The 27834-nt window shown below is 43.9% G+C and overlaps 1 protein-coding gene across 1 annotated transcript in view; it reads right to left on the bottom strand.

Annotated features, from left to right (window-relative positions):
- The window catches only part of LOC147689890 (uncharacterized), a 30698-nt gene extending 3268 nt beyond the window's left edge, over positions 1-27430 (bottom strand). Inside the window, exons 1-3 of the mRNA XM_086937396.1 lie at positions 27345-27430; positions 26004-26059; positions 21214-21230 (exon numbers count right to left, since the gene is read on the bottom strand). Of these exons, the coding sequence (XP_086793522.1) occupies positions 21214-21230; positions 26004-26013 (27 nt within the window). The 5' untranslated portion in view covers positions 26014-26059; positions 27345-27430. The remainder of the gene's footprint in view (positions 1-21213; positions 21231-26003; positions 26060-27344) is intronic.
- Positions 27431-27834: the final 404 nt, after the last annotated feature.

Raw genomic sequence — 27834 nt, 5'->3', positions numbered from 1 at the left:
GCCGCTGGAAAGAGTCATGAAGACAGTTGGCACTAAAAATGAAGATTTGGAAGCCAAAAGTTGCAGAAACAACATGCGCATAATGGGTGTGCCCGATTTCACCAACATGGGAAGGCTCGATCAGTTCACCGAGAGACTGCTGACAGAGTTGTTCGGAGCCGAAGCAATTTCCCTCAAGGTTCATAGTAAAGTGTGCACATAGAACACTGGGGCAGAGACCCAACCCTGGCTGCCCACGAGACCCATCATGGCTAGGCTCCTGAACTTCAAAGACCAGGACACAGTGCTACGACTCGCCAGGGAAGTGGGAAATTTGTCTTTGCAGGGATCAACCATTTCCATCTATCCAGACTTCACCGGGCTCGTGCAGGAAGCCAGACGCAGATTCACGGGACTGAAAACCATACTACATAACTTGGGCCTGCGTTACGGGATGTTATACCCTGCATGACTCAAAGTTGACGTCAACGGGAAAACAAGGGTGTTCGACAATCCTATGGATGTACTGAGCGTTTGCAAGCAGTATTCCAGAGGAATGATTTGAACTGTGGAGCCTCTCCTGGCATAGCCTCACAGGGTGCCCAATCGGGTGCAAACGCGGATCTTTTCTCAGCCAGCTGAGTTCCAATTTGATTGAACTGAGAACCTATTCCAGCGACGAAGCTGTAAGCACTGAACTCTACAGGAACTGTACATTGAAATATTGTTCAAATGTTGGACAATAACGTATAAGCTCGGATGAGGACACAGTTGGGCTAGATTTATAAAGAGAACGGATGCGTGGGGGGACCATGTGGCATTGCCAACCCCACAGTGGTTTCACAATGACATTCGATTGGGGTTGTTCGCCACGTTGGCACAGTATGAATGAACAGTTTATTCTACAAGGTAAAGAGAGTAAACCTAGCAGACAGCTACTAGGTTTGAGTGGGGTGGGGGGGTAAAGTAGGAGTTCGAATGTTGGACGTTATTGTTCTGTTTTCTATGGTCGTAACAGCACATTGCGCTAAAGGCTCGCAGACGCTACACTATTTACTAACGCATCAACAATGACACATCGGGTAGACACCTGTCGCTGCATGACAGTAACCCTGTTGACGTGGAATATGATGGGTCTCAACAATCAGAAAAAGGGTAGGCAGGTGCTCCAATACATGCAACAGCACAAAGCTGATATTGTTTACTTGCAGGAAACACACCTCTCACCAGCCCACCAACCTAGATTTGCAACCTCCTGGGGACCCCACTGCTTTTTTTCGAGTTATAGTTCTGACACTCGTTGAGTGGCAATTTTGAAAAATAAAACATTGCCTTATGTACATACCTCCTCAGTTACCGATACAGAGGGACGCTTTATTATGGTAGTGGGAAGACTGGTGGGTCATGAGATCCTTCTAGCTAATGCTTATTCCCTGAACACAGATGACCAAGCCTTTTACACAACTTACAGTCTCAGATAGACTCCATAGATGCCTTACACCGCCTGGAGGCATTTGCACCGAGGCACAGATTACACACATTATGAGCAGCAATACAATACATGGACGAGACTGGACTATTGGTTGCTATCGAATTCAGCTATACCATGGGTCCAATCAGTCACACATCTACCTCACGCGCTGTTCGACCACTCTCCAGTGCTCCTAACAATACACGTCCCGGGAGAGGAAGGCTTTGAAAGATAGTGGCGATTTCCCACCATGGCGCTGCGATACACAGTCTTCAAGGCCGAACTGCGCACTGCAGTAGTGAAATACTTTGCCCACAACACATGATCAGTTTAATCACAGGCAGTCCTGTGGGACACCTTTAAGGTGTGTATCAGAGGGATCTGGATTACTACCCACACTGGAGTTCTGAGACGCAGCCTTGCAAAATTAGAGGGTGAGCATACTAAACTAGGCAGGGAAAATATGGTGGGAGGGGATGGAGAAGGCCCTACATATTTGAGCCGTAGAGTGGACTTGCTTGCAGAACATGCTGAAGCTGCAGAGCGGGAAGCCTACTACTTAGAAAAATACATGAAAGCCAGACAGTAAGGGGAGGGAGAGTGCTCTGGGGGCACACTCACATGAATAATCTGACCAGATGGCAGCCAAAGCTGCCTAACCAAGTCGCAGAGACAAGATGGCACGGCGGCAACTGGTACTTCAGCCACAGGGCAAGCACTACTGCAATAATACACTGACCTTTACACTATGAGAGCCATCGACAGTCAGGGGGAAATTAAGACATACCTAAATGAGATAGCTATGGTCTGGCTACCTGATGCCCATCAACAATTCCTAAGCAAACCCTTCTCCACCAATGAGATAGAGCAGGCCATAGACGACATGGATGGTTTCAAAGCTCTCAGCCTAGATGGATTTCCCGGAACCTTCTACAAAGCCTATAAAACTGTCTTGGCCCCCAACCTCCTTGAGCTATATGCGGAGGTGCTGGACAAGGGAACTCTACCCCCCTCGTTCAGAGAGGCGGTAATTATCCATATACCGAAACCAGGAAAGGATCCGGAAACATGTGTCTCATACCGCCCGCTCTCATTGCTAAACTTCGATTACAAAATATTAGCCAAGATGCTGCCCACTCGGCTGGTCCTACTTATGGAGCGGCTTATAGCACTAGCAGACCTGATTTATAAAACATAGGTCCACAGCTCTAAACTTGAGGACCTTCTTCTGGGTAGTCAACAGAATAGACCCAAAAGTCCAGACGGATGTTGCCTTTTTGGATGCTTAAAAAGCATTGATTTGGTGGAGTGGCCCTTTTTGCGCGCAGTACTGGACAAAATGGGCATACTGAAGGGCTTCATTGCATTAATCAAACTGCTGTATGTTGCACCTTGAGCCCATATCTGGTATGACAGCACAATCATGGAGCCTTTCCCTATATCTCAAGGCACAAGACAGGGTTGTCCATTATCCCCATTATTGTTCATAATCGCAATGGACCCTTTGATTCGTTACTTGCAAAAAGACATCTGAATAGTGGGCTTCTGTTTAAGCATGGCCCGCTGCTGGTAACCTTATATGCTGATGATGTGGTACTGTACGTTAGATTGCCAGCCACTAATCTCCCACTAATACTGGTGGAAATTGAAAGGTTTGGGACTTTGTCTGGGCCCCATATCAATTGGGAAACATCAGAGATATTACCATTGATGGAAGTACATAACAGCAAAAACAACAGGTGATGGACAGAATGCAGAACAATGTCATACTTTCACCTCAGTACAGAGATCTGGGCCTAAATCCATCGTTTTTTTGCTCACCATGCCATTCCAGTTTAAACCCAGCCATATGCAAATCAGTCTTTACCCAGTGCCCCATGGGAACAGTCCAGCCCGAACTGCCAAGCCTGGTCTTCCCTGGACTGGAAACAAGCATCCAAGGACCGGTTTCAGGCTTTCAGCCCTCATCAGCCTGGATAGCTTGATTCCAGTGGCATGGAGAGCACGGGACTCACGTCTGAGCATACCTGTTCCACTCGGGGTGACAAATGCAAAAACAACAGGTGATGGACAGAATGCAGAACAATGTCTGTCATACATTCACCCCAGTACAGAGATTTGGGCCTAAATCCATCGTTTTTTTGCTCACCATGCCAATCCAGTTTGAACCCAGCCATATGCAAATCAGTCTTGACCCTGTGCCCCATGGGAACAGTCCAGCCCGAACTGCCAAGCCAGGTCCTCCCTGGACTGGTAAAAAGCATCCAAGGACCGGTTTCGGGCTTTCACCGGTTTTGGGCTTTTGTACCGCTTTGTTCGCCATAAATTGGCAGGGTATGCTCAGACGCGAGTCCCTTGCTCACTTTGCCACTGGATTCAAGCAAGCCTGGCTGAAGACGGCTGTAATGCCATAAACCGGTCCTAGGAAGCTTAAATCCGCTCCAGGGAAGGCATGGCTTGGCAGTGCGGGCTGAACTGTTCCCATGAGGCACAGGGTCGGACTGATTTGCATATGGCCATGTCTGAACTGGGGTGGCAGAGTGGGCTAAAGAACAGTGATGGATTAAACCCAGATCTGTTGACTGGGTGTGAGTGTTTCATTGGTTCAGAAGCTCCGTCCATCAGCACCCCTTTTTGTACCGCTTTGTTCGCCATAAGTTGGCAGGGTATGCTTAGACGTGAGTCCCTTGCTCACTTTGCCACTGGATTCAAGCAAGCCTGGCTGAAGACGGCTGTAATGCCAGAAACCGGTCCTAGGAAGCTTGAATCCAGTCCAGGGAAGGCATGGCTTGGTAGTTCGGGCTGGACTGTTCCCATGAGGCAGAGGGTCAGACTGATTTGCATATGGCCATGTCTGAACTGGGGTGGCAGAGTGGGCTAAAGAATGGTGATGGATTAAACCGAGATCTGTTGACTGGGTGTGAGTGTTTGATTGGCTCAGATGCTCCGTCCATCACCACCCCCTTTTGTACCAGAAGTACATAACAGGGCATGTGGGGAGTTCCCAATCCAGTGGTGCGAGACAGAGAACAAATACTTAGGCATACACCTCCACAGGGACAAGGAGCGGATACTTAGACTGAATTATAGCCCAGCAATGGAAAAACTACAAACACAGGTGGAGCATTGGATTTAATTGCCACTGTCCATGGCGTGGCACATAGCCATTATCAAGATGGTGGTTCTACCCCGTCTGCTCTACCTTTTCCAAAACATTCCCATTCCACTTACGAATGCATTCTTCATGCAGATATGTATGTTATTGATAAAACTGGTGTGGGGTGGGAAACAACACACAGTAAGCTGGAACACACTGACTTTGCCATATGAAAGGGAATGATTTGGGTTGCCTGATGTACAACTGTATTACTTGGTGTCACAGTGTGCTGCTCCTGGCTCTGGTACCACCCTGACGCATGTGTGCCACACGCGAAGCTGGAGAGGGACTTGGCCGACCCTACCCCATTAAACTCACTGTTGCCAACTGGTTGTCACGAGACCCCCACGGCATTCAAACAGTGTACAATACGTGCTGGGCATGAATGCGGCAAATTAGAAAATTAGAAGAGACAACGCTGTAATCTCCAATGCTATCAATAATTGCCAACCCATAGCTCTCCCCTACATTACACATGCTAACTAGATGCACCCTTTAGCGATTGGGTAGAAGTACCATTGGTGACTTGTTCCCTAATGGACATGCATTCTCCCGCACAGAAGACCCCCGGTTTTTAACAGCTTTGTACATGGACCACTTTATCCTAGCCCATTGACAGGGAGCGCTTAGAGATAATATACCCACTTATCCCATCGAATCAAAGGAACTCACACCGCCTACACTAGTAATTACAGACCACAGTGGAGAGCACATCATGTCCCGATTATACAAAGCCTGTTTGGCGCTCATGCCACAGCATAACACCAAAGTAAGGGACACTTGAGCAGTCAATGAGGGGGCAACCACTCGCTGACAAAATTTGGAAAAGTTGCTGCAAACAAACAAAGCTAGTCTCCGGCAACCATAGACATACACTGATTCATTTTAGCATCCTAAAAATGGCCTACATCACGCCATGGCAGATGGTCCATATAGACAACACTAGATTTGGACACTGTACTAAATGTAACTTACACGCTGCTTCATTCACACACATGACATCGACGTGCACCATAATAGCTTCATACTGGCATGACATATTAAGGGAGGAGCAACAGATGACTGAGCTACATCTGACTCGCTCCCCATTAATAACCTTACTAGGTTATGCAGACAAGATACCCAAGAGAATGCACAGATTCATAACAATGGCAATGCTCCTGGCTTAGCGTGAAATAGTCATGCGATGGGGCAGTGAACAGAAACCCATGGTCAAAAGCTAGGTTAAGAGCATGATGCACAGTGACTCCACAAGTGAGCTATTCGCAGAACTCCAGGCCATGACATCTTGCCCAAAAGACATATGGTAACCACTGAGGGAATACCTATGGCAACAGGATGGCCACGCTTTCCAATACTTTCCCTACTGTTGCACTCTTTGGAGTGGAAATAGTGATTTTTACCCCTACGCTATCCGATACTTTCCCTACAGTTGCACTCTCTAGAGTTGGAATAGTAATTTTTACCCCTACGCTATCCGACACTTTCCCTACTGTTGTACTTTTTGGAGTGGGAATAGTAATTTTTACCCCTACGTTATCCAACACTTTCCCTACTGTTGCAGTCTTTGGAGTGGAAATAGTAATTTTTACCCCCACGCTATCCAACACTTTCCCTACTGTTGCACTCTTTGGAGTGGGAATAGTAATTTTTACCCCTACGCTATCTAACACTTCCCTACTGTTGCACTCACTGGAGTTGGAATAGTAATTATTACCCTTACGCTATCCAAGAGTTTCCCTACTGTTGTACTCTTTGGAGTTGGAATAGTAATTTTTACCCCTACGCTATCCAACATTTCCTTACTTTTTTAAATTTGTTTTAAATTGTTATCTATTTGTATTTATATTAATATTTTATGTATATAGATGTATTTTTAATTAATAATGTTTTTTATTATTTATAAGTTATTATAATAATTATTAAAAGGTATTATTAAGTAAGTGTATATTATGTATTATATGTATATGTGTAATTCATTTTTTTAAATGATGTATATTAATTATTAATTTTAAATATTATAACATATTTTTAACTATGTTTATTACATTTATAAGTATTATTTATTTTATTTTACATATTTTTTTTCAACTAAAAAAACAATATATTTTAATTACAATACTTTTGACATCGATATTTTTTTTCTCAATATTTTTGTACTTACCTTATTGAAGATATGATGTTGATATCGTTGACATCGATATTTTTGTTGCGAAATTTTTGTATGCCGATATTTTGTATATCAACATTTTGTCAGACATTCATGTGTAAGATATACACTGATGTTGTTATGTTGTGCATGCTTGTTGAGCCAAAAGAGGCAAATGGTTACAAAGGTGATAAAAATCGTGCAGTTGTGATATAAATGTTTTGAAGATGTCAATAAACATTACTTTTTTTTAAAGGGCAGTAATCACTCCTCCTTCCTCAACATTACAGGAACACAGCCCCGCCCTGCCCTAACCTGACTGGAAAATACTAAAAATAAAATGATAATAATTTCTGTTATGATCATTTTATTTTTCCTTTTACACTGCTCTATGAGCAGTGGGGGAATGCTCCTCCACCTTAGCGTAGGAGACGCCACTGTTCCCATCCTGGAATGGATTTACTAATGCTCTTGTAAATCTCTGACCTTTTCCTAGGGTAGAAGTTGGCTGAGGAAATGTTTGTGAATAGCCACAATGACATATATTTTAGAATGCTCCCAATCTTTGAGGGCTTTCCCACATCTCATTCTCAGTAAAAGATTTACTTGCTAGGAAAAGTTTGCGTTCAGTTTTTTGCGCCTGTAAAACCACAGTTTGCGAATCACGAAAATGGCTTTACACTTAAAATTGCTGCTCAATGTTTAAGATGCACTCTAATATGCAAATAGCAATGGCAGTCATTTAGGGGTCACCAGGGGTCACAGCTACAACCCCTGGCTTGATCCTTGCAACTTCTGGCACTGCCTTTGCGACACCTGGCTTGAGAGATCACAAAGACAGTGGCAGGAACAGAAGGAAAACTGGGATCATATCAGCCCCTTTTCCTTGTTGATGCTTTTTCAAAACTGGGATGTTTTGATTAATTTATTTGTATCCGAAGTGTCTATAGACGGTATTGTTAGAAGGCATCCAAGGGGCTACAGATAAAACCTCAGTTACCACACTACATTAACTACCAGCACATGTTAAAAAAATTAAGTACATGTCCACCTTTTTAAATATACTGCGCCCTGTCCACCATGCGGTAGGCCCACTAAGTTTGGGGCTGGCAAAAGGTTTATTTTGCTAGGTCACAATGGCAATTTAAAACAGCGCACACAGGCTGCAATGGCAGGTCTGAGACATGTTTGAAAGGTCTACTTAAGTGGGGAGCACAATAAATGCTGTGGACCCACTAATAGCACTTAATGTACAGGCCCTGGGTACATTGAGTGTCACTTTCCTGGGGACTTACAAGAAAATACATGTGCCAAATGGGTGAAAGTCAATTATAACATGTTTAAAGGAGAGAGCACAAGCAGTTTAGCACGGGTTAGCAGTGGTAAAGTGTGCAGAGTCCAAAAAGCCAACGCAAATGGGTTATGAAAACAGGACCAGAAGGCAAAATGTTTCAGGATGACCCTGCAGGAAGGGCTAAGTCAACAAAACCATTCTACTTTCTGCTATTCCACTGTACTCAACTCCACTCTGTTCCACTCCACTCTGTGCCATTCAATTGTACACCCCTCCAGGGTACGCCACTTCACTGAGCCCCACTTCACTCTGACAATGCATTATACGCTATTCCTGTGTGTGCAACAACACTCTAAGCCACTATTATTTATGCTAGTCCAATGTACAGCACTCCGCTTTTCCCAACTCTGCATGCTACTGCACACCATGCTGTTCCAATCTAAACACACCACTCTACACCATTCCACTCTATGCTATTCCACTCTATTCTATGACACTCTACATCACAACAATGTTCACCACTCCACTGTACACTACTGCAATGTATGCCACTCAACTGCATGCCAATCCACTCCATGCTAGTTCACTGTATGGTACTCTACTGTATACTACTATAATATATGCCACACCATTTCATACCACTCCACTCCATGCTATTCCTCTGTACTACACTACACTCTATGCCACTCCATTCTGCGCTATTCCACTGTATACGACTCCACTCTATGCACTAGACTGTGCACCACTCCAATCAACATTATTCCAATGAATGCCATTTCACTCTACTCCAATCCACTATTCACTATTGTACGGTATGCCACTCCACTGTACGCTACTACAGTGTCCACCACTCCAGTATAGAACACTCCACTCCTCCCCACTATTGTATTGTACGCCACTTCAGTTTAAACCACTAGACTCTATGCTATTCCATTGCATGCCACTCCATTTTACACCACTTCAGTGTGTGCCAGTGCACTATAGGCTATTCCATTGTATGCCACTACATTCTCCAGCACCCCACTATAGGCCTCTCCACTTTACCCTATTTAATTTTATGCCACTCCACTCTATGCCACCCCAATCAACACTATTACACTCCAAGCAGCTCCAGTCTACGCTACTCCACTGTGTGCTTTGTTTGGAATTTTCAGTTGCACGAACATCATTGATGTGGGGTGAGCAATACTAATTGATTTGGGAAGATCAATACTATTAATTTGGGAATAAGCAATACAGGCTAATAAGAGATGCGTAATACAGGCTGGAGTACAGGCAATATGCACAGATGGTGGGTGAGCAATATTGGGTGGCATATTGACATTACTGGTGGAAGGTAGTTATGTAATACTGGCTGATGGGGATGAACAATACTGGCTTAAGCATTGGCAATACTTGCGGATGGTGAATGAGCAATACTGGCAGCTAGGATGAACAATGCTGGCTGGAGTACTGGGAATGCTGGTGGATGTTAGATAAGAAATACAGGCTGATGGGGAGGATGAGCAATACTAGCTGGAATATTGCAATTCTGGAGGATGTAGTTTTAGCCACATTGCTTGATGGTGGATGAGCAAGACTAGCCTAAATGTAAATGTAAATGTATGTATACTTGTAAAGTGCACTGTTACCTCCTGGCACTGTATACCGCTGGGGAACCCGTCCTGGCTTTCCCTGTGAGATGGTCTCTCCTGGGCACCCCCAAGGTGAAGCCAGGCATCCCCGGCGCTGAAGGGGCCGTTGTGGAGATTAAGCAAGCTAATGCCCAGAGTTGCAGAGTGGGACCCATGGTTAGCGTAGGCACCTAGGCGGGAATTATCGAGTCTGCAGACATTGAACCCAAGACCCTGCCGCATCGGGAATTGAACCCTGGTCCCGGGCCGACCTCTGCTTCAGGGTCTGCCGCTTCTAACCAGTGAGCCACACTTCTCCAGGATGAATAATGACTGCTGATGGGGAGTGACAATACTAGCTGACAGAATATAACAAAACTAGATGTTTCAGAAATGAAAATATCTACTGATGACCAATATGATCTGTTGATATCTGCACAGCACAATCTATTGAGGGATGAGAATTATTGGGTTTGATGAAAAAGCACTAATGGCAGATATTGGCTAAGCATCTGGCCAATGGGAGTGAGCAATACTGGCTGTTGGAGTAGCAGCACTATTGACTATTGGAGTAATGGGAATATTGGTAAATCGGGGATGAGCATAAAGGCCATGGAGGATTGGCAACTAGAGGCTGCACCCTATGGGCTGATGTGGCATTTTGTTAGAAATATGCTTATTTAGGAATCAACTTCATAATGCCGACAGGAAATCCCTCTCAAAATAAGCAAACAGTGGGCACCTTATTTTTCACACTCTGGTACACTGGGCATTGAGCTTTAAAGACTGTGCTGAAGGAAAATGTGTTAAAAATACTAAGTGTGCTTTGTAATCAAAATGACAATTTTGGATTGCTTCATCCCACAGATGCTTCCTTGCCAGCAAGTGTTTGCTCGGTGGGCTCATCCACAGCTCTTAGCATGGGCACTTGTTTTGTAGGCAAGAAAGGTCACTATAATTTAAATGTGTCTTAAATGAAGGACATTTGCTTTTCTTTTCTCTATGTTCATCCCTGTGTATACCGAGTCGAAGATACTGATGGGATACACAGAGAATAAGAACAGCTCCTTTATCTCATGTTCGTGGTCAAGAGTTTCCTGCCCTCCAATGCTGTGCAAGCTTGTCACAGGGCTCTTGTCAGGACCTAATGGGCTCTCCCATTTGGCTACATCCAGCCAACTAAACCCTTTGTTATGTGATATGGATGGTAGTAAAAATGAAACCTGTCAGACAGAATAATAAGATTCTTAGGATACTCTGTTAAACTACATATTTATTAGGCTAAATAGGCTGAAGGCGGGACCACCAAACACAGCACATTATTCAATGAATGGGGTATTTTGCAGACTGCCAGTGGTCAACCTACTTTTCCTCCCAACAGTTTCACCATGTTCATTCATGGTCACAGAGAGGTAGATCTGTGGGTGCTCTATAAAACCCTTGCACCTCAATATTGTATGTGTGGTACGTTGGGCTCCCATAACATATTTGTGCTTCAAGAAGAGTGGAGGTTTCAGAAGAAGGCTGTGTAATATGGGTATTAGCGGGACATTATTTCACAGTAAAATAATCTCCGCTGTGATACTGTTGTGGGCCCTGACCATTCCATAACAAATGGAGCTAATTATGTATGAACAGGCTTCTCCTTAAATTAAAGACAGTGGTCATGCAATGCTTTTTTAATGTTACTGTATATAACCAAAGCTTGTGCGTGGTACCATACACCATACTATCATCATCAAGAGGATATTTAACATCCCACCTGATGTGATGGCCCTAGCATACTATTTAAGGGCACTTGTGAAATGGCAAACCTTGTCTCCATAGACTGAGCACTTTGAAAATGTACCCAAGTTCCTGAGATGCAGATCTCTATTGCTTTGCACTGCCCCTCCCTGTGGACACAAATACTAATTGCAGCACTGCGTCTTAGTCCTGTTCCTCCTGTTCTAGTAGAGGTATTAGTCTAAGGGGTATCATGCCTTATACCTGGTGGGTTGTTTGTGGCCTTTATGTTCACGATGCTCAGGCTTTAGTTGAAGTGTAAGAAGAAAGTTGTTACCTGAAATATACATTGTAAGCTAGGACATCTCCTCTATTGGGGTAATTAAGGTAGAACCCACCAGAAAAAGAAGGAAGGAGGTGGTTGCTGTAGTGCTCTATTATATTCTAACGGCTGAATTTCACAGACAATAATGCCCTTCTCCACCCCTCCCCCATGCACACCATAACTTCAATTTGACACTAAATTCACAAGCCTATTTGCGTGTTTGAAGGCATGGGTACGGGCAAGGCAGTCGTGAAATACTCAGATCTCTCCAACTTTGCAGTAAGCCTTGACAACAGTTTAGCAGAGCACAAAAGCCCCCTATTGAATTCTCCTGGGACAGTACGGACACTTCACCAACTCCAGTCCAGGAGTCAGAAAAGCAGCCTGCAGCCCTCCTGCTTTGTAGCCCAAGGCAGGCTCTGCAGCACTTAGCCATTTGTTTGGGTGTGTCTATTTTTTTTAAATCTCTGATCCCCTCTGGGGCCAAGCTATATCATGCTTCTGAGCATCAGAGTGAGCATCTCAAAAACATCTGCAAGTGACAACTAGTAAAGCAAAATGTGGGAGAAAATGTTGGATATACGATGCAGTGTAGATGTTTTTTTCTCTGTGTTTATATTGATCTGCATGTGCATATGTGTATGGTGGGCATCTCTTGTATTTAATGTTGTCATCTCTGATATCTTCTCTACACCTTTCATATACAGTGGACAACTGACATGTAAGATATCTAGCGAGCACACTTCATCTCTAAAAGCATTCTTGACCTAAATTGTCATTCTTGACATCCTTAAGTCACCCTTTACATATTTATCCGAATGTCTCAATGCAACCCATGGCATCTGGTGGGCATCTCGGCCATAAGGTGGTTGTTAGATCTGGGGCATCCTTGGGGTGGTTTCTCCAAACATTTTACCTTCAGATCTTTTGTTTTTGCTGACTTTGTCTTTGCTGGCCTTTTGATTCTGAGCCCTTTACCACTGCTGACAAAGTGCTAAAGTGTTTGTGCTCTTTCCCTAAACATGGTAACATTGGTTTATCCACAACTGGCATCTCTAATTTACTGATAACTCCCTAGTAAAGTGCACTACATGTGCCCAGAGCCTGTACATTAAATGCTGCTAGTGGGCCTGCAGCACTGTTTGTGCCACCCACTCAAGAAGTTCTTTAAACATCTCACGCCAGGCACTGCAGAGCCTGTGTGTACAGTTTTAAACTGCCATGTCGACCTGTCTAGTTAAACTTCTTGCCAGGCCCAAACTTTTATTTTTATACATGTAGGTCGTTTGTAAGGTAGGCCCTACACAGACCAAGGGCAAGGTGCAGTGTCTTTAAAAAGTAGGGCGTACTTTTATGTTTTACATATCCTGGTAGTGAAAAAACCCTTTTTTGTAAATGTGTTTTTTACCACTGCAAGGCCTATCTCTTCCAGAGTTTAACTATGCAATTACCGTATTACATTTTATAAGAGTAATTTAATTTAATTTTTTAATTTGCGTGTTTATATAGCGCTAGAATCACTCCCGGGGGAGTATCTCCGCGCTTTGACCGCTGCGAAACCCTTCCTGGCTTCCCTGAGAGATGGTCCCTTAATGGGTATCTCCAGGGTGAGACCAGGCATCCCCGGCAGTCTGGTGGGGCCGTTAATGAAGATGAGGCAAGCTAATGCCCAGAGTTGCTGAGTGTGATCGCTGATCAGGGTGGGCACCGAGGCGAGAGAATTATCGAGTCCGCTGACGCTGGTACTGAAACCTGCCGCGCCGGGAATCGAACCCTGGTCCTGGGCCGTCCTCTGCTCTCGGGTCTGCCGCCTCTAACCAGTGAGCCACACTACCTCACTAATTCCAATTGGAAACAGATAAGACCCCAAGTTTGATGTCACTGGAATCACAATTTAAAATCACTAATTTATGGTAAGGTCGGATTTTTTTTTAAATTGCAATTCTGAAAATGCCACTTTTAGAAATTTTGCATTTTTTTGGGTTTAGCCATTTGGTGCCTCCTGGGACCGTGGCAGTGGGGATCCCAGCTGAAGACTGCCAAAGTCATCATAAGGCCTTGAGTCTTTCTTCTGGGTGTGCTGATCTTTCAGTGTCCCACTTATGATGACCACCCTCCTTCAGGTCATTACAGACACTGATGCCTATTAACAAACTGCATTCTGTAGTATGTGTAGTAGCACTACAGTGATAGTACTCACATTCTACAAAATGCTATTTCTAATGTACGCTTCCTACACTATGAGACCTCCGCTTCTGCCTCTCTGATCTTTTCTATGAGAAGATCTCCGCCAGCGTGGCAGAGATCTCTGAACATGTAAGTGTATGATTTAGGGGTAAATGTGTGAGGGACAAGGAGTAATGGTTGGAAAAAAGGGAATATCTGCTCCTTAATAGGAGGGGTTTAGGAAAATATAAAGAACAATCAGGCATATACATGCAAATACAAATGCACATTCACAAAAGAGTAAGACCATAGCCATCCACAAACTTCCCTTCTAAACTTACTAAATTACAAAAGGCCACAAAACAGAATTAAATGTATTCCAGCCCACCCTTGGAGTAAGCATCACAAATGGCCAGTAACTGATACTGCAACACACCCCCATAGAAACAAATGCGGACTGTGACCTAAAATAACTACCCATGGGAAATGATGTCAAAACAATTACATTATTTCAACTTTTCAATTAAAAAAATAATTGAGTGTTAACAAATATACAAAATGGATACTTGAATATTTTATTATTTACAATTTACCTTATATAAAAAAAGATTTTATTTTATTTTTAAACTTGTTTTAAAATTAAAAAATAATTTACATTAGTTAAACATATTTATTATTTAATTTCTTAAATATTTATTACAGATAAAAAAGCTACTTAAGGATAGGATTTTTTTTATTTTGGTAAAAGATAATATTTATAAAATAAAGAATGTGGGGGCATGTCTATGCCGGCACCCAAGATGGCTGCACAGCGCTGAAGGTCCAGCCTCCGACTTCCTCCCGATATGGATTTTGTCCCGCCATCCGCAGCCATCGTAGGAGTGGCGACCCCCATCAAGATGGAGCAGCACTGCCCACAATGAAAATTTGCAGGATTGGAATGAAGGAGGAGGTGGTGTGCTGCTCTGCGTGGCGGGTAACCCGACTTGAGCCTCAGAGGCCCCGTGGTGACAGGGACTGGGGGTGAGCAAGAGGCCTGTGGCTGATACTCGGGCCCATATATAAGCATGGGCGAATTTTGCGAATTGGCAATTTGCGAATTTGCGGATATTTTTATTTGTGCGTGTTCGCGGGCGTTCGCGATGCGCTTTGCGTGTTCGCGGGTGTTCGCGAGGCGCTTTGCAATTTCACTTTTTTTGTTTGCCTGCTTAATCACTGCCACCCTCTTGTTTTTTATTCCATCTGCCCTCTGTACCACTTGTTTCTGTGCCCTTCTGCCCTTTGCCCCACTCATTTTTTGCCCCCTTCTGCCCTCTGTCCCACTTTTGTGCCCTTCTGCCCTCAGCCCCACTTAGAATGGCGCCGGCAAGCTGCCAGCGCCATTCTAAAATAGCTAGAAATAGCTTCAACAGGAAGCACTAATAGATAAAGTAAAGCAGGTGCTCCAGTTGAAGATCAAATTGAGTTACACAATCATTATTCACTCCAAGTTTGGGGGTGATTAATGATTGTGTAACTGAATTTGAGCAGCACCTGCTTTACTTTATCTATTAGAGCTTCCTGTTGAAGCTGACTTTTGTAACTATTTTAGAATGGCTCAGGCAGCTTGCTGGTGCCATTCTAAAAGAGTTACAAAAGTCAGCTTGAACTTTTGACCCAATCCCCGTTCGCGGATTTTCGTTCGCGGATTTTGCTGGAAATTTGTGAATCTTGCGGATTGCGAATTTACCTAAAATCCGCCGAATTCCGTGAGCGGAACGGATTTTCCGCCCATGCTTACCCATAAACCATTGACTGTTCCTTACTTGCTGTTGCTGATGCTGGGCCTGCGCACCTCTCCCACCTCTGCCTGATGCCTGTGTAGAAGAGCTGGCCTGCCCTCGGCCCGTCTACCTTTATTCAGTAAAATTGGCGGCTATATTGGGCTGAGACCATGACTAAACTGTGATGCCCCCTTCAGACTGTAGGATTCCCTTGAGCACCGACCATCCTCCCTTGTTTGGAGAAGCAGTCTTTTCGGCCTGGCTCCTTCTCGCTGGCGCTGCTCGGAGCCTTGTGGGCTGCTGGCCAGGCTACTGGCCTACATTGCAGCCTATATTGATGGCTGTCTCTGCCCAACCTTCCAGCTGGGGACGGAGTAGTGGGCCTGCCCACCGGCGCCTAAAGCAGCATTCCTGGACTGCCGGAGTCCCAGCCCCAACTGCCCTCTGTATCCTAGGGACAGCACGGCTGGTATGCCTTTCTCCCTCCTCCCAGTTGCTGCCTGTGATCTCGCCTTTGCCCACCTGGGATCCTGCTGGCCCGTTGCCTGTTGCTGTGTGCTGCCTCTTTCCTCAACCGCGTGGGACCCTTGGGACATTTTGTGCTGGGCCACAGGTTTTCTGCCCAGAACAGGGTCTGTTCTGGGCAATAGACCCTCTGCACACCATCGACCATGACCCCCTGCTAGCCTGGGCCAGCGTGAGCGTCGATGACACCATCAAGACCATGAGCACAATCCACTCCATCAGATCCATTCCCGCACCACGTCTTCAACAAAGCAAGCAGATCCATCGCACCCCACCTGCACAACGTCATCAATCTCTCCCTCAAGACCGCGACCTTCCCAGAGAGCTGGAAACACGCAGAGATCAACGCCCTACTCAAAAATCCTAAGGCAGACCCAAGAGACCTCAAGAACTTCCGGCCCATCTCTCTGCTCCCCTTTCCGGCCAATGTCATCGAGAAAATCATCAACAGACAGCTAACCCGATACCTCGAAGAAAACAGAACCCTGGACCCTTCCCAGTCAGGGTTCCGGAGTAACCACAGGACCGAGACTGCCCTCATCGATGCCACCGATGACATCAGGACCCTGCTGGACAAAGGTGAGACCGCAGCACTCATCCTCCTAGACCTCTCCGGCGCCTTCGACACCGTCTGCCACCGCACACTACACGCACGCCTGTACGCCGCAGGGATCCGAGACAAGGCTCTGGAGTGGACCAACTCCTTCCTCTCCGGCAGAACCCAGAGCGTCCGCCTCCCCCATTCCATTCCAAAGCCTCTGAGATCATCTGCCGCATACCCCAGGGATCCTCCCTCCGCCCGACACTGTTCAACATTTACATGGCCCCGCTCGCACTCGTCACCCACCAGCACAACCTCAACATAATCTCCTACGCCGACAACACTCAACTGATCCTCTCCCTCATAAAGGACCCCATCACTGCCAACTTCCACGAAGGAATGAAGGCCGTCGCCGACTGGATGAAGATCAGCCGTCTGAAGCTGAACTTGGACAAGACGGAGGTCCTCATCCTCGGCTCCAACCCTTCAGCCTAGGACGACTCCTGGTGGCCGACTGCACTGGGGGCAGCCCCGACACCCACCGACCATGCACACAACCTGGGAATCATCCTCGACTCAACGCTCTCAGTGACCAAGCAAGTCAATGCCGTCTCCTCCTCCTGCTTCAACACCCTCCGCATGCTCCGCAAGATCTAAAGATGGATCCCGAACAGGTACAAGAAAGACAGTCACCCAGGCCCTCGTCAGCAGCAGACTTAATTACGGAAACGCCCTCTACGCGGGAACCCCGACCAAGCTCATCAAACGGCTACAACGCATCCAAAACACCTCAGCACGACTGATCCTTGACGTACTACGACACGGCCACATCACCCCCACTTGAAAAACATGCACTGACTCCTCGTCAACAAGAGGATATCCTTCAAGCTCCTCGTCCATGCACACAAAGCAATCCACAAGTCCGGCCCAGTCTACCTCAACAGACGGCTCTCCTACATCCCCAATCGCCAGCTACGCTCCGTCGACCTCTCATGCGCCACCGTCCCGCGCTTACGAAGAACAACCACCGGCGGGAGATCCTTCTCCCACCTCGCCACCAAGACATGTAACACCCTCCCACTGAGACTACAACAGACCCAAGCCCTGCTGACCTTCAGGAGGATACTCAAGACCTGGCTGTTCAATTAGTAGTGCCCCCCTCCCGAGCGCCTTGTGACCCTCGCGGGTATGCAGTGCGCTTTATAAATGATTGATTGATTGATTGATTGATTGAGTTGTGCTGCTGTGCCCCTCCATTAACAGCCCCTGCTCACCTTCGCAGTGCTGTGCTTCTTTGCTCTGACCTAGGCCCTGCTGCAGGGTACCTGTGTGGGGCTTTCTGACCTCTCTCAAGTCGGGGCCCGGGACAGATGCCGCAGCACTCGTACATGCTGTAGTGGAGGATATCTATTTCTTTCATATTTCCCAGAGCCGGCTGTGTTCTGGAGCATCAACTGGGCCCTCGGTTGGCTGCAGTGCGTGCACTAACATAGGCATTTCGCCCTGGTGCCATGTCACTCTTTTTGGGGTCTCTACACTCACACTTCTGGGATCTTTCAACATAGTGGTACATCACTTGTACCCCCTATCACCCCTATTAACTCAGTGAGTCAATCACGGCTGACGAGGTCATCAAAGTTATAACTCCCTGGATGGCTCCAAGGTCCCCTGCCTGGATGGGCTTATGGGGTGTTTTATAAAACATACAAGCACCTCCTCGCATCCCACTTTCAAGACATGTTTGATGAGTCATTGGAGGTTTGCACCCCACCCCCATCACTACACAAAGCTGTAATCGTCCTCCCTCCAAGCCTGGCAATGACCCCCTACACGCTCAATCTTACAGGCCTCTTTCACTGTTGAACTTTGATAATAGGATTTTGGCTAACATACTTGCATCCCTCCTGCGCACTTTGTTTTCAGTCCCTAATGGAGTCTCCCTTCCCGTTCCAGCTGCTATGGCACTTCTTGATGCGGAGAAGGCCTCTGACTCCCCTGAATGGCCTTTTTTGCTCACTACGTTGCGGAAAGTGGGCCTTCCAGATAGATTCACTTCCCTTATCATGCTTCTTTACTCTCACCGTGTGGATCACATTCGGGCCAGTGGTTCAATTACCACACCATTTCTGATTACAAGAGGGATGCAGGGCTCTTCTCTATCATCCCTATTATTCATATTAGCTATGGACCTCTTGGTTGAGCAACTGCAAGAGATGCACCTCCACCAAGGCCTACAGTTCATGACTGACCCCTTGCTATTTTCATTATTTGCCGATGACATCTTACTGTTTGTGCGACACCCCACGGAAAATTTGGCCCCTCTCATTTGCAAGATTACAATATTTGATCAGTCCTCTGGACTCCAAATAAACTGGGGAAAGTCTGAGCTATTCCTGCTTAGTGCAGCTACAACTCCCACATCGTGCAAATACCCACTTCTGTGGTGCGAGGAAACGTTTAAATATATTGGCATCCATGTACACCGCAACAAGGTACAGGTCCTGCATCTTAACTGCGGACAGGCATTCGAATGCCTAATAACAGATTGAGGTTGGATTAGTCTGCCTCTGTCCATGGCGGGCCACATCGCCATTGTCAAAATAGTGTGCTCCCTCATTTTTGTATCTATTTTTTTAATACCCCTGCCACTCTTACAAACACATTTTTTGCAATGCTGAAGAGCTTGTTGCTTGTTGTTGTTTAAGTTGATCTGGGTTGAGTTGAAATGTTCTCTCACATGATGGAAGCATGCATTTTGCTAGGGCTACCCCTATGGACCACTTTGTTCTGAGGCTAATATATAGCTCACTGCACTCACAGCTCTCTACTTATCCTCATGCCCCTGCTGAGTTCGTTCCTTTCACCACATTGATTGAACACGCAGATGGCGAATACTTAGTTTCTGTACTCTATTGTGCCAGCTTAACCCTACTCCCTTTAAGAGATAGCTGTCTCAGAGACCTGTGGGAGTGTGACTAAGAACGTCCTGTGCCAGATAAAATATGGTAGTTTTGCTGCCTACAAACCAAATTGATTTCTCCCAACCACAGACATAAATTGATTCACTTTAAATTCCTCAGATGCACTTACACTACACCTAGTCTTTTGGCTAACCTGGAACCCTCCAGGTTCTCACACTGTACTAGGTGCTGTGATATTGATACCTCACTTTGCCTACATGACCTGGGCATGTACTCACATTGGTGAGTTTTGGATTGCTGTGTTTGCCCAACTCTCCCTAATGGTGGAGTTTACTGTGACGCCCATTCCACTTCTTGTGTTATTGGGCTATGTGCATGATGTTCCTAAGGCGGCCTGTAGGTTTTCCGCGATGGCTCTTCTGCTGGCCAAATGCAAGATTGCTCTACATTGGGGCAGCTGATAGTTGATGAATGGCTTTGAAGCCTCACCTTTGACGACGTTATTCATTTGTTTTGGTTATTTCGAATGCACAACTATCAGTCCGAAAAGAGCATCCTGGTGCTGTGCGGGAGAGGGAAAGGAGGACAGGTCCCTCACTTATATGAGAGATGAGCAGAAGGTATCTAAGGTTCCAAAGATCCAAGTCTTCAAGGACTTTCTGACTAGTACTAACACCTTGCTGCCATGGCTTGCCCCCTGACATAGGTGCACAGGCCTTTGTTGTCTGTTGTTGAGCGCTCACATTCTTCCACCATGCTTGTGGGGAGCAATACCTCTTTGCTTACCTGTTGTTTTTTCCTTGTGGTATGGGATGCTCAAATGTGCAGTATATGTTGCAATGATGAAAACATTATTGGGCAGGTCTTTCCACTATTGTCAAATTTTCTTTAGTACATATTTCTTTCCCACTCCTGGCTTCTATGTATGTCATAAGTGTATTAAAAATGATAAATAAAACTTAAAAATAATACACAAATTATGAGTTAATGTCCTGTAACATTGTATTTTATTTGGTTATAAATAATTGTTTTAATTATTTTATGTTTGTAGTTTCAATTAAAATTTAATTTTAGGGGGTGTCAGGGGCTTACTATGCAAGTATTTATGTTTAACATGTTTTACTTGGTTTCTTCTTATGGGTATACAGAAACGCAAATTATCCTGAGCTATAATGTGTATGTATATAACCTTGACAGCAAAAACCCAAAAAAACCTTTGTGAAGAAAAATAAAAATAAATGTATCTTTTTTCAATTAAACTTTAAAAGTTTTCGCTATTCTTCCCTTAGGAATATCTCTGCCCAGGTGCCAAAAGCTCCACCTATGTATGGAAAGTTACTAGTAGGAGCTCTAAACTTGTAAATTCAGTATTAGACGTCTCCACTCCTTGATTTCAGAGGATGGAGACACTCAAGTCTACACTTAGGTGAAAATCTGCAGTCGGAAGTTGTGTCAAAATCTACTCTCCTATTGAATCATTTTACCCACTGTAGAGTGAAGGTAAATGGCACCATTTGAATCTGTTTGAGTTTTCATTTTAGAAAATGTACACCATCTTAGAAAGTAAACTGTACAATATCTTACCTGCTTCTGCTTTTGTGCTGGAAATTAAAAAGACAATGTTGGATTGAATTAATATTTGAATTGATGTTGTGTTTGAACAAAAATTACATTGGTGCAACATGTTTACATAATGCAAGTTTTCTTCTGCTATTGAAAAGTTCGACCTCTGCTTGGTGATGACACCGAAGTGTTTCTAGTGAAATATTCATTTTTTAATTGAAGAATGAACATTTTTAGCAAAGAAAAGAAACATAGTTTGAGAGCAGGTATTCATCAACTTGTGGCAATGAAAATACATAGAATGTGCTAAATACAACGGCAGAAACATTTTCAGAAGTAGCAGAACACCCATTTCTTCAGGACCAGAAGTAGTCTAAGGCCAAAGGAAAACGGCAGTGGCAATAAACAGTTAATATATTGTCATGAATTGTTCATCACTCCATTAAGGTTGAAACATGTAGACCATCTAGATCAATTTTGTCTTACAGATAGCCGCATTCATTTTTTAACCATGTCCCAGAACCCCAGTATTAAAACATTTCTCTCCAGGCTTTGGAGAGGGGTCCTCAAGACAATGTTAACTTTTCTCTTTTTCCGCTCCTGTCACTGAAATACCCGCTCTGCTGTAATCAGGCGTTGAAGCACACATAGTATGCACTCGGTACCCTATGTGGAAACCCAAAGAGGGTTTCCTATATGTTTAGTCTGTAATTCTATCAGGGATGCTAAACACTGCTGGTGTACACCTTTACATAATCTGGAAATTCAAAAAGATGACTACAAGAGACTCTAGCAGAGTGATGGTTATGCATTATGAACAGTTTTAAATAAATACATCTATGAAACACAGCTGCATTAAGCGATGATGTGCAATGGGAATCCATAAATATTTTATTTTGTTGTATATGCTGAAAAGATAGGCATTAGAGCCAGTTAACCAATGTTTGGGGTGTTTACTTGCTACTGTCTCTTTTATGAAGTTTTTTAAACAACTTTTATTTTGTAGAAAAAAATGACATTTAAAGTTTATGTGTTGAGCAACAAACATCTTGTTCCTCCCTTCACTATGGATTTTAAACACATTGTGGAGTTATTTATGAATCAAGACGTTTCGAAATGCTCAATTCATGACAATATATTAACTGTTTACTGCCACCGATATGGTAAAGCACTCTATGAAACTTATCAACAAGTGATTAATAATAGCTAATGTATCTTTCAAGTAAATTGATAGTTTTTTCACTTTTTGAAAAAGTAAAATGCGATTAGATGTTTTTCTTAGAGCACAAACTAGATTAAAGGGGGCGTCTTTTATAGCATTATAGCCCGCCATAGTGGGCTTTACCGGCTATTAACCACATCGCTGCCCTGGTTATTTTTCCCCTGTGCTGGAAATTGCCATTTTGCTGCTGTCATGACGAGCTCAGCTCGTCATCAGCACAGTTCAACTGTGCCTCATGACGAGCTGAGCTCGTCATGAGCATGGAAGGGGTTAAGGGCCCGTTCCAGCGTTAAAGGCCCGAGCCGAAGACAAGGGACTTTAACAAGGGAGCAGGACTTTAATAGCTGGTACAGCCCAGTTACGAAGGGTTATAAGGCTATTAGTACATTCTGCCAATACAGGGCAGAATGTTCTAACAAATTTAACAAAAACTTAGGGAACGCGAGAGGATTGAAATCCCCTCAGGCTCCCTGAAGCCTTTGTTCACAGACACAGTTGTGAACAAACAAGCATTTCAATGTTGGAACTCTGGGCGTATGCCAGCCATTATAAGCCCGGAGCTACTCCATTGTTTTTAATGGAGCTTCCAACATTCCCATGGTCTAATAACATATATGTTCATACTGGTGGAGAAGTGTGGCTCAATGATTAGAGCGGCAGACCCTGATGCAAAGGTCTAGCCCGGGACCAGGGTTCAATTCCCCGCCTCGGTGGGTCTTGGGCTCAAAATTCCACGGACCTGAGAATTCTCGCCTCGGTACCTATTCCAATCATGGAGTCATACTCTGCAACTCTGGGCAATAGCTTGCTTAATCTCCACAACGGCCCCCACAACGCTAAGGATGCCTGGCCTCCACCTTGGGGGTGTCCAGGAGTGGACGCCTCACAGGGAAAGCCAGGATGGGTTCCACAGCGGTATTCGAACATACGCCTTGAGAACCTTGCGGGTGAGTAGTGCGCTATACAATTATCAATTTACATTTACATTTACTATGATGCATTTGTTACTTATGACATATATGTTTCATGTGGCAGACTGTGTTTGTGTATTGGAAGCTGATGAAGATGGCACTGGATTGGGAAAATATTCTCCCAAATGCTTGTTGATGACAGTGTTGTGACATCACAAAGGAACTACCCTCTGTGTGCTACAATCAGACATTGTACAGTAATTAGTCATTTTTAAGAGAGGCACTAGAGAGGTACCTGCAATTACTGTATCTTAGCACTAGTGAGTCCCTGGAGAGAATACTCCATAGTCATTTAGAGGAATGGGAATAGAGGGCTGACTCTTTGTCATCGAATCAGTGACGCTTTCTGTGGGGCGAGTCAATAATTCATGGTGTATCTGCAATAGCCCTACTGGCTAGAAAGAGTCTGACCAGGAAGGGAAAACCCACTCTCCTGCCAATTTGTGGACTATTTGAGCAACTTTGACACTGACATTTGTGATATCAAAATGGGTAAAATTGATTGTATTGAACACCCATTGGCCTATTGCAGAGTTTGGCTCGAAGATTAATGATCGAGTCTTTGATTGTGCTTCAATTTTGTATAATCCGTCTGTAAGGCTGCAATGATTTGAAAGTAAACCTAAAGTCCTACAAAGTCGTTTCAAAAGAAGAGCAGAACTTTGGCTATTGCACTAAAGCCCTCATTCGCTGAAAGCTCATCAGCATCAATGGTCATTCATATTGACACTGTGTGAGCACACTTCCAATTAACCCTGCATTACTACCCTGTGTCTATGATTGTATTGTAGAATAATCAAATAAAGTTAAATTGTTGCTGGATTCAGTTCAGTTCATAAACTTTATTCAGCTGAAAAACGATACAGCCATATAAGTGCGTAAATAAAACACATACAAATGCATAGATAAATACAATAAAAATCAACAGGCAAATCATCCAAATCTCCAAATTGTTTAGTACGTAAAACACAGTCGAGTATACAGCCCCTGTCCTAGTTCAACAGTATAGCATATAAAAAGTACAATCTGAAACCACTTAAAATTCATATATACGTTTATTCTAAAATATTCTATGGAACAATCATTAAAATATATCAATCGAAAAGGTCAGATAGGTCTAAGAAACAATAAAAAATACATAGTGCTTAATTCCCTAGCTGTCGCGATATGCTTTTTTTACTTTAATGCCATTCAATATAAAAAGGGCAGCATTGTAACACACAAAGGGGTCACATAATGTCACCATGTACTTCATTGCAACTTTGTGAGGTCTGATAGTCTGGGCATTAAACATGGGTTTCAAATAGAGGGACCTGAAATCCTGATACAGTTTGCAGAACAATAGAAAGTGCAATGTGCTGTATTTGCTTTATCCATCACAGAGGCAGGGAGTCATATTGGAGGGGCAAGACCTCGTGTGAGGGAAGGCAACTAAATGATGCACAATACCACATTGCAGCATCACCAGCACAAAACGGTGCTTCATATTAGTTACTTCTAATAGGTTATTGTTGGCCCTCTCTTCCTATCCAGTAACTTATAGAATATTACTGACGATTTTTTCTCATCAAGTTCACGTTTATCCAACCAAGTTTGGAAAAATATGTCTTTAATCCTATTCTTGGTTAGTGGTGTAATCTGGTTAGGGTCAGATCAGATTGACAAATTGAACAATTTACCAAGAAGAGAGGTATTATAGGATAGCCAAGGTATACTTAGAGCCTTATCCAAGGCTAGACAGTCTGGGATAATAGTTCTAATGAAGCTAATTTCTTCCTCTGCCCAGAGTGATACACATAGTAACAGAGGTCTCACCAAAAGGTGGTCTTCTAAAAACTTCAGGCCAACCTCTTTATGAACAATAGTATTTTGTGCACAAAGTGGCAAACATAAAAGCCGTTTTAAAAACGTGTCTTCCTCTATTTGCAGATAAAAGCCATTAACATGGCCCCAAAGGCCTACCCCTGTTGATAGCAGTAGTCATGCCCTTGGTTTATATATAGCTACCATTTTCTTAATGGGTCGGCTACCAAGTTTAGAGGCTAATTTAAAAATCCCCTCGGAGAACCTACTCATTTTGGCTCTAGTATTCAATACATGCTATGTCCATGAGCCATTGCCTGCAAATATAGTCCCCAAGTAGCAAAAAGAATTTAAAGAGACTATTGGGTTGTTGTCAGTAAGGAAGGTTCTGCACAGTTTCCTCATTTGGCCACATACCATGTTGATTGTTTTAGTTTTGTTGACCAAATACATCCATCAGTCTCTGTAGGCCCACCGGTGTTCTTTCTAGAAGGTAATGCATCATCTGCATAAAGCAGCACTAGTATTGGGTGTCTCTTAGCCTTAGGGACATCAGCCTGCAGTGACTGTAAATGGCTGTCCACCCCGTTATTGCTGGAGTCAGATAATACAATGCTTAATAAATTAGTTTGAGATTATTTTGAACACTTTCTTATATTTTTTATGTGTCTATTTTGCATTGGTTTATTATGGTGTGTCACTGATTTGGGCTGATGTGATTTATTTAAATTACCAATAAACCTTTAATAACTAAAAAAGAACATAGAGGTTGAGATTGTAATGACAAGCAGAGATTAAGAGCAACAATCACTTACAGTGGTCCATGACTTGGGAGGTTGTGGTCTGATGTCGCCAAAGAAAAAACAAGGGTCTGTGAAGGAAAAAAACGTACTTCAGAGAAAAATAAAACAATGAACAGGAACCGTAATCTTTGAACTGTAGCGACGTATTAATCACTAATAACATAACCCTAGATATAGCACAGGGGCTGTGGGCTTATTTGTATCCCTAATACCTGACAGGAGCTGTGAACGCACACTCACACAACAGCAAAGAATTATACCTCTGGTAAGATTTAAATGATGTCAACCTAGTTGCATTTGATTATTTTCAGCAGAAAACAGGATAGTGAAATGTCTTTTTGCTGTTTAATGCTAAGGTAGCATGCAATACCGAAGTGTAATTATTGATATTTGAATAAACGTGCAGAATAAATTCAGTTTATTGGCTAAATTATAGGTTGAGAAATCAGAAAACCTGAATTATATTCCAGCAAATGATCTTAACCAGATTGTGTGAACCTGGACGATCACTGTATCTCACATCTTGTCTTCCTTTATATGGGTACAAGCGCCTAACTACTTTTACCAGGCGCTATACAAACGATGTGCGTCGGTGAGGTTACTAGGATCCCACTCAGAAACCATCTGCCCGCTACGTGGGGCCAAAGATAAGAAGATAATGTCCTCATGCGACAAAGGATAGGAGCTCTTCTGAGTATGGAGAAGTTAGCTAATGATATGGAAAATAGGGAAAGACAATTTTGGAAATTGTGAGGACCTGAACCTGGGTTTTTGTCAAAGGGCTGCAGTGGTGGAACAGGTCAGAGGAGATGACAAGCCTGAGCTTGACAGAGGACAAGATGCAACAAGAGGGGACCGGGCACTCCAGACTCTAGTTAACAGGTGAAAATATTAGATTAAAGGAATGCCAATATTTTTTTAATTCATCACTGTGGCAGCAATCCGACTGCATCTGTTTACAAATTTATATAATTACAAATATGTCAATAAAAATAATGAAAACTTATAAAGGGTCTGAAAGGGTTGATCTCACAGCAGTCACATTCTTCTGTTTCATTCTGTCGCTACGAATTTCTTTTTTAAAACATTTGGAGTTGTCTAGTTCCTCCAGCGACATACATTTTCTTTTAGGCACAAAGTACTAACCTCAAAAATCAACTTCAAAAATGCAGTTTTGCACAGATAAATATATCAAACACTTGCTAGCGAGTACTACTGACGCCTACATTATGCACTGTATCTATACATGTGCATTTAAATCAAGCCATTGAAACGCGCGGCCTGCTTGAAACATGCACCCACATCAAAGAGTTTCCACCGACATGAACCACATTCCCAGAGCTCATCTCTTACCTGAATGGACGGTCAGTCAAGCATCTGAAAACGTTGTCGAGAGGTTGGTATTTATATAGAGCGCTGGCAATGGGTGTGCGCCCCTTGGGCAAGACCCCGCCCTATCAAAGGCAGTTTGAGTCATTTAATGCAGTCAGGTGGTGGCACAGCACATCAAGATGAGACTGATATAAACGGTTAAATTGTGATTATTTTTAATTACAATAATTATGTTCATCTTTCTGGATCTGAGGTTGGACTATGCACAGAGATCAGATCCTAGTGGAGGAGCTCACTGCCGCCCATGCAATAAACCAGAGGAAGGCATCACCAGCTGCAGACTTTCAAGGTCGTGACCCTCCCTCGTCTGTGGCAGTGCTCTTTTATTGAAAAATGCTGCATGAATCGTCCGGGCACCATACAGTATTATTAAGTCAGAAAATGAATGCCACTCCCTTGGTGGTATTTAAAAAAAAAGATCTGAGCAATTGTTAAAAGAGCAGAATGAAGC

Source organism: Lissotriton vulgaris, chromosome 9 (genome assembly GCF_964263255.1).
Source record: "Lissotriton vulgaris chromosome 9, aLisVul1.2, whole genome shotgun sequence".
NCBI classification, from domain to species: domain Eukaryota; kingdom Metazoa; phylum Chordata; class Amphibia; order Caudata; family Salamandridae; genus Lissotriton; species Lissotriton vulgaris.
Note: the sequence above shows the minus strand (reverse complement) of the source record. Positions and strands in the feature narration are given on the sequence as shown.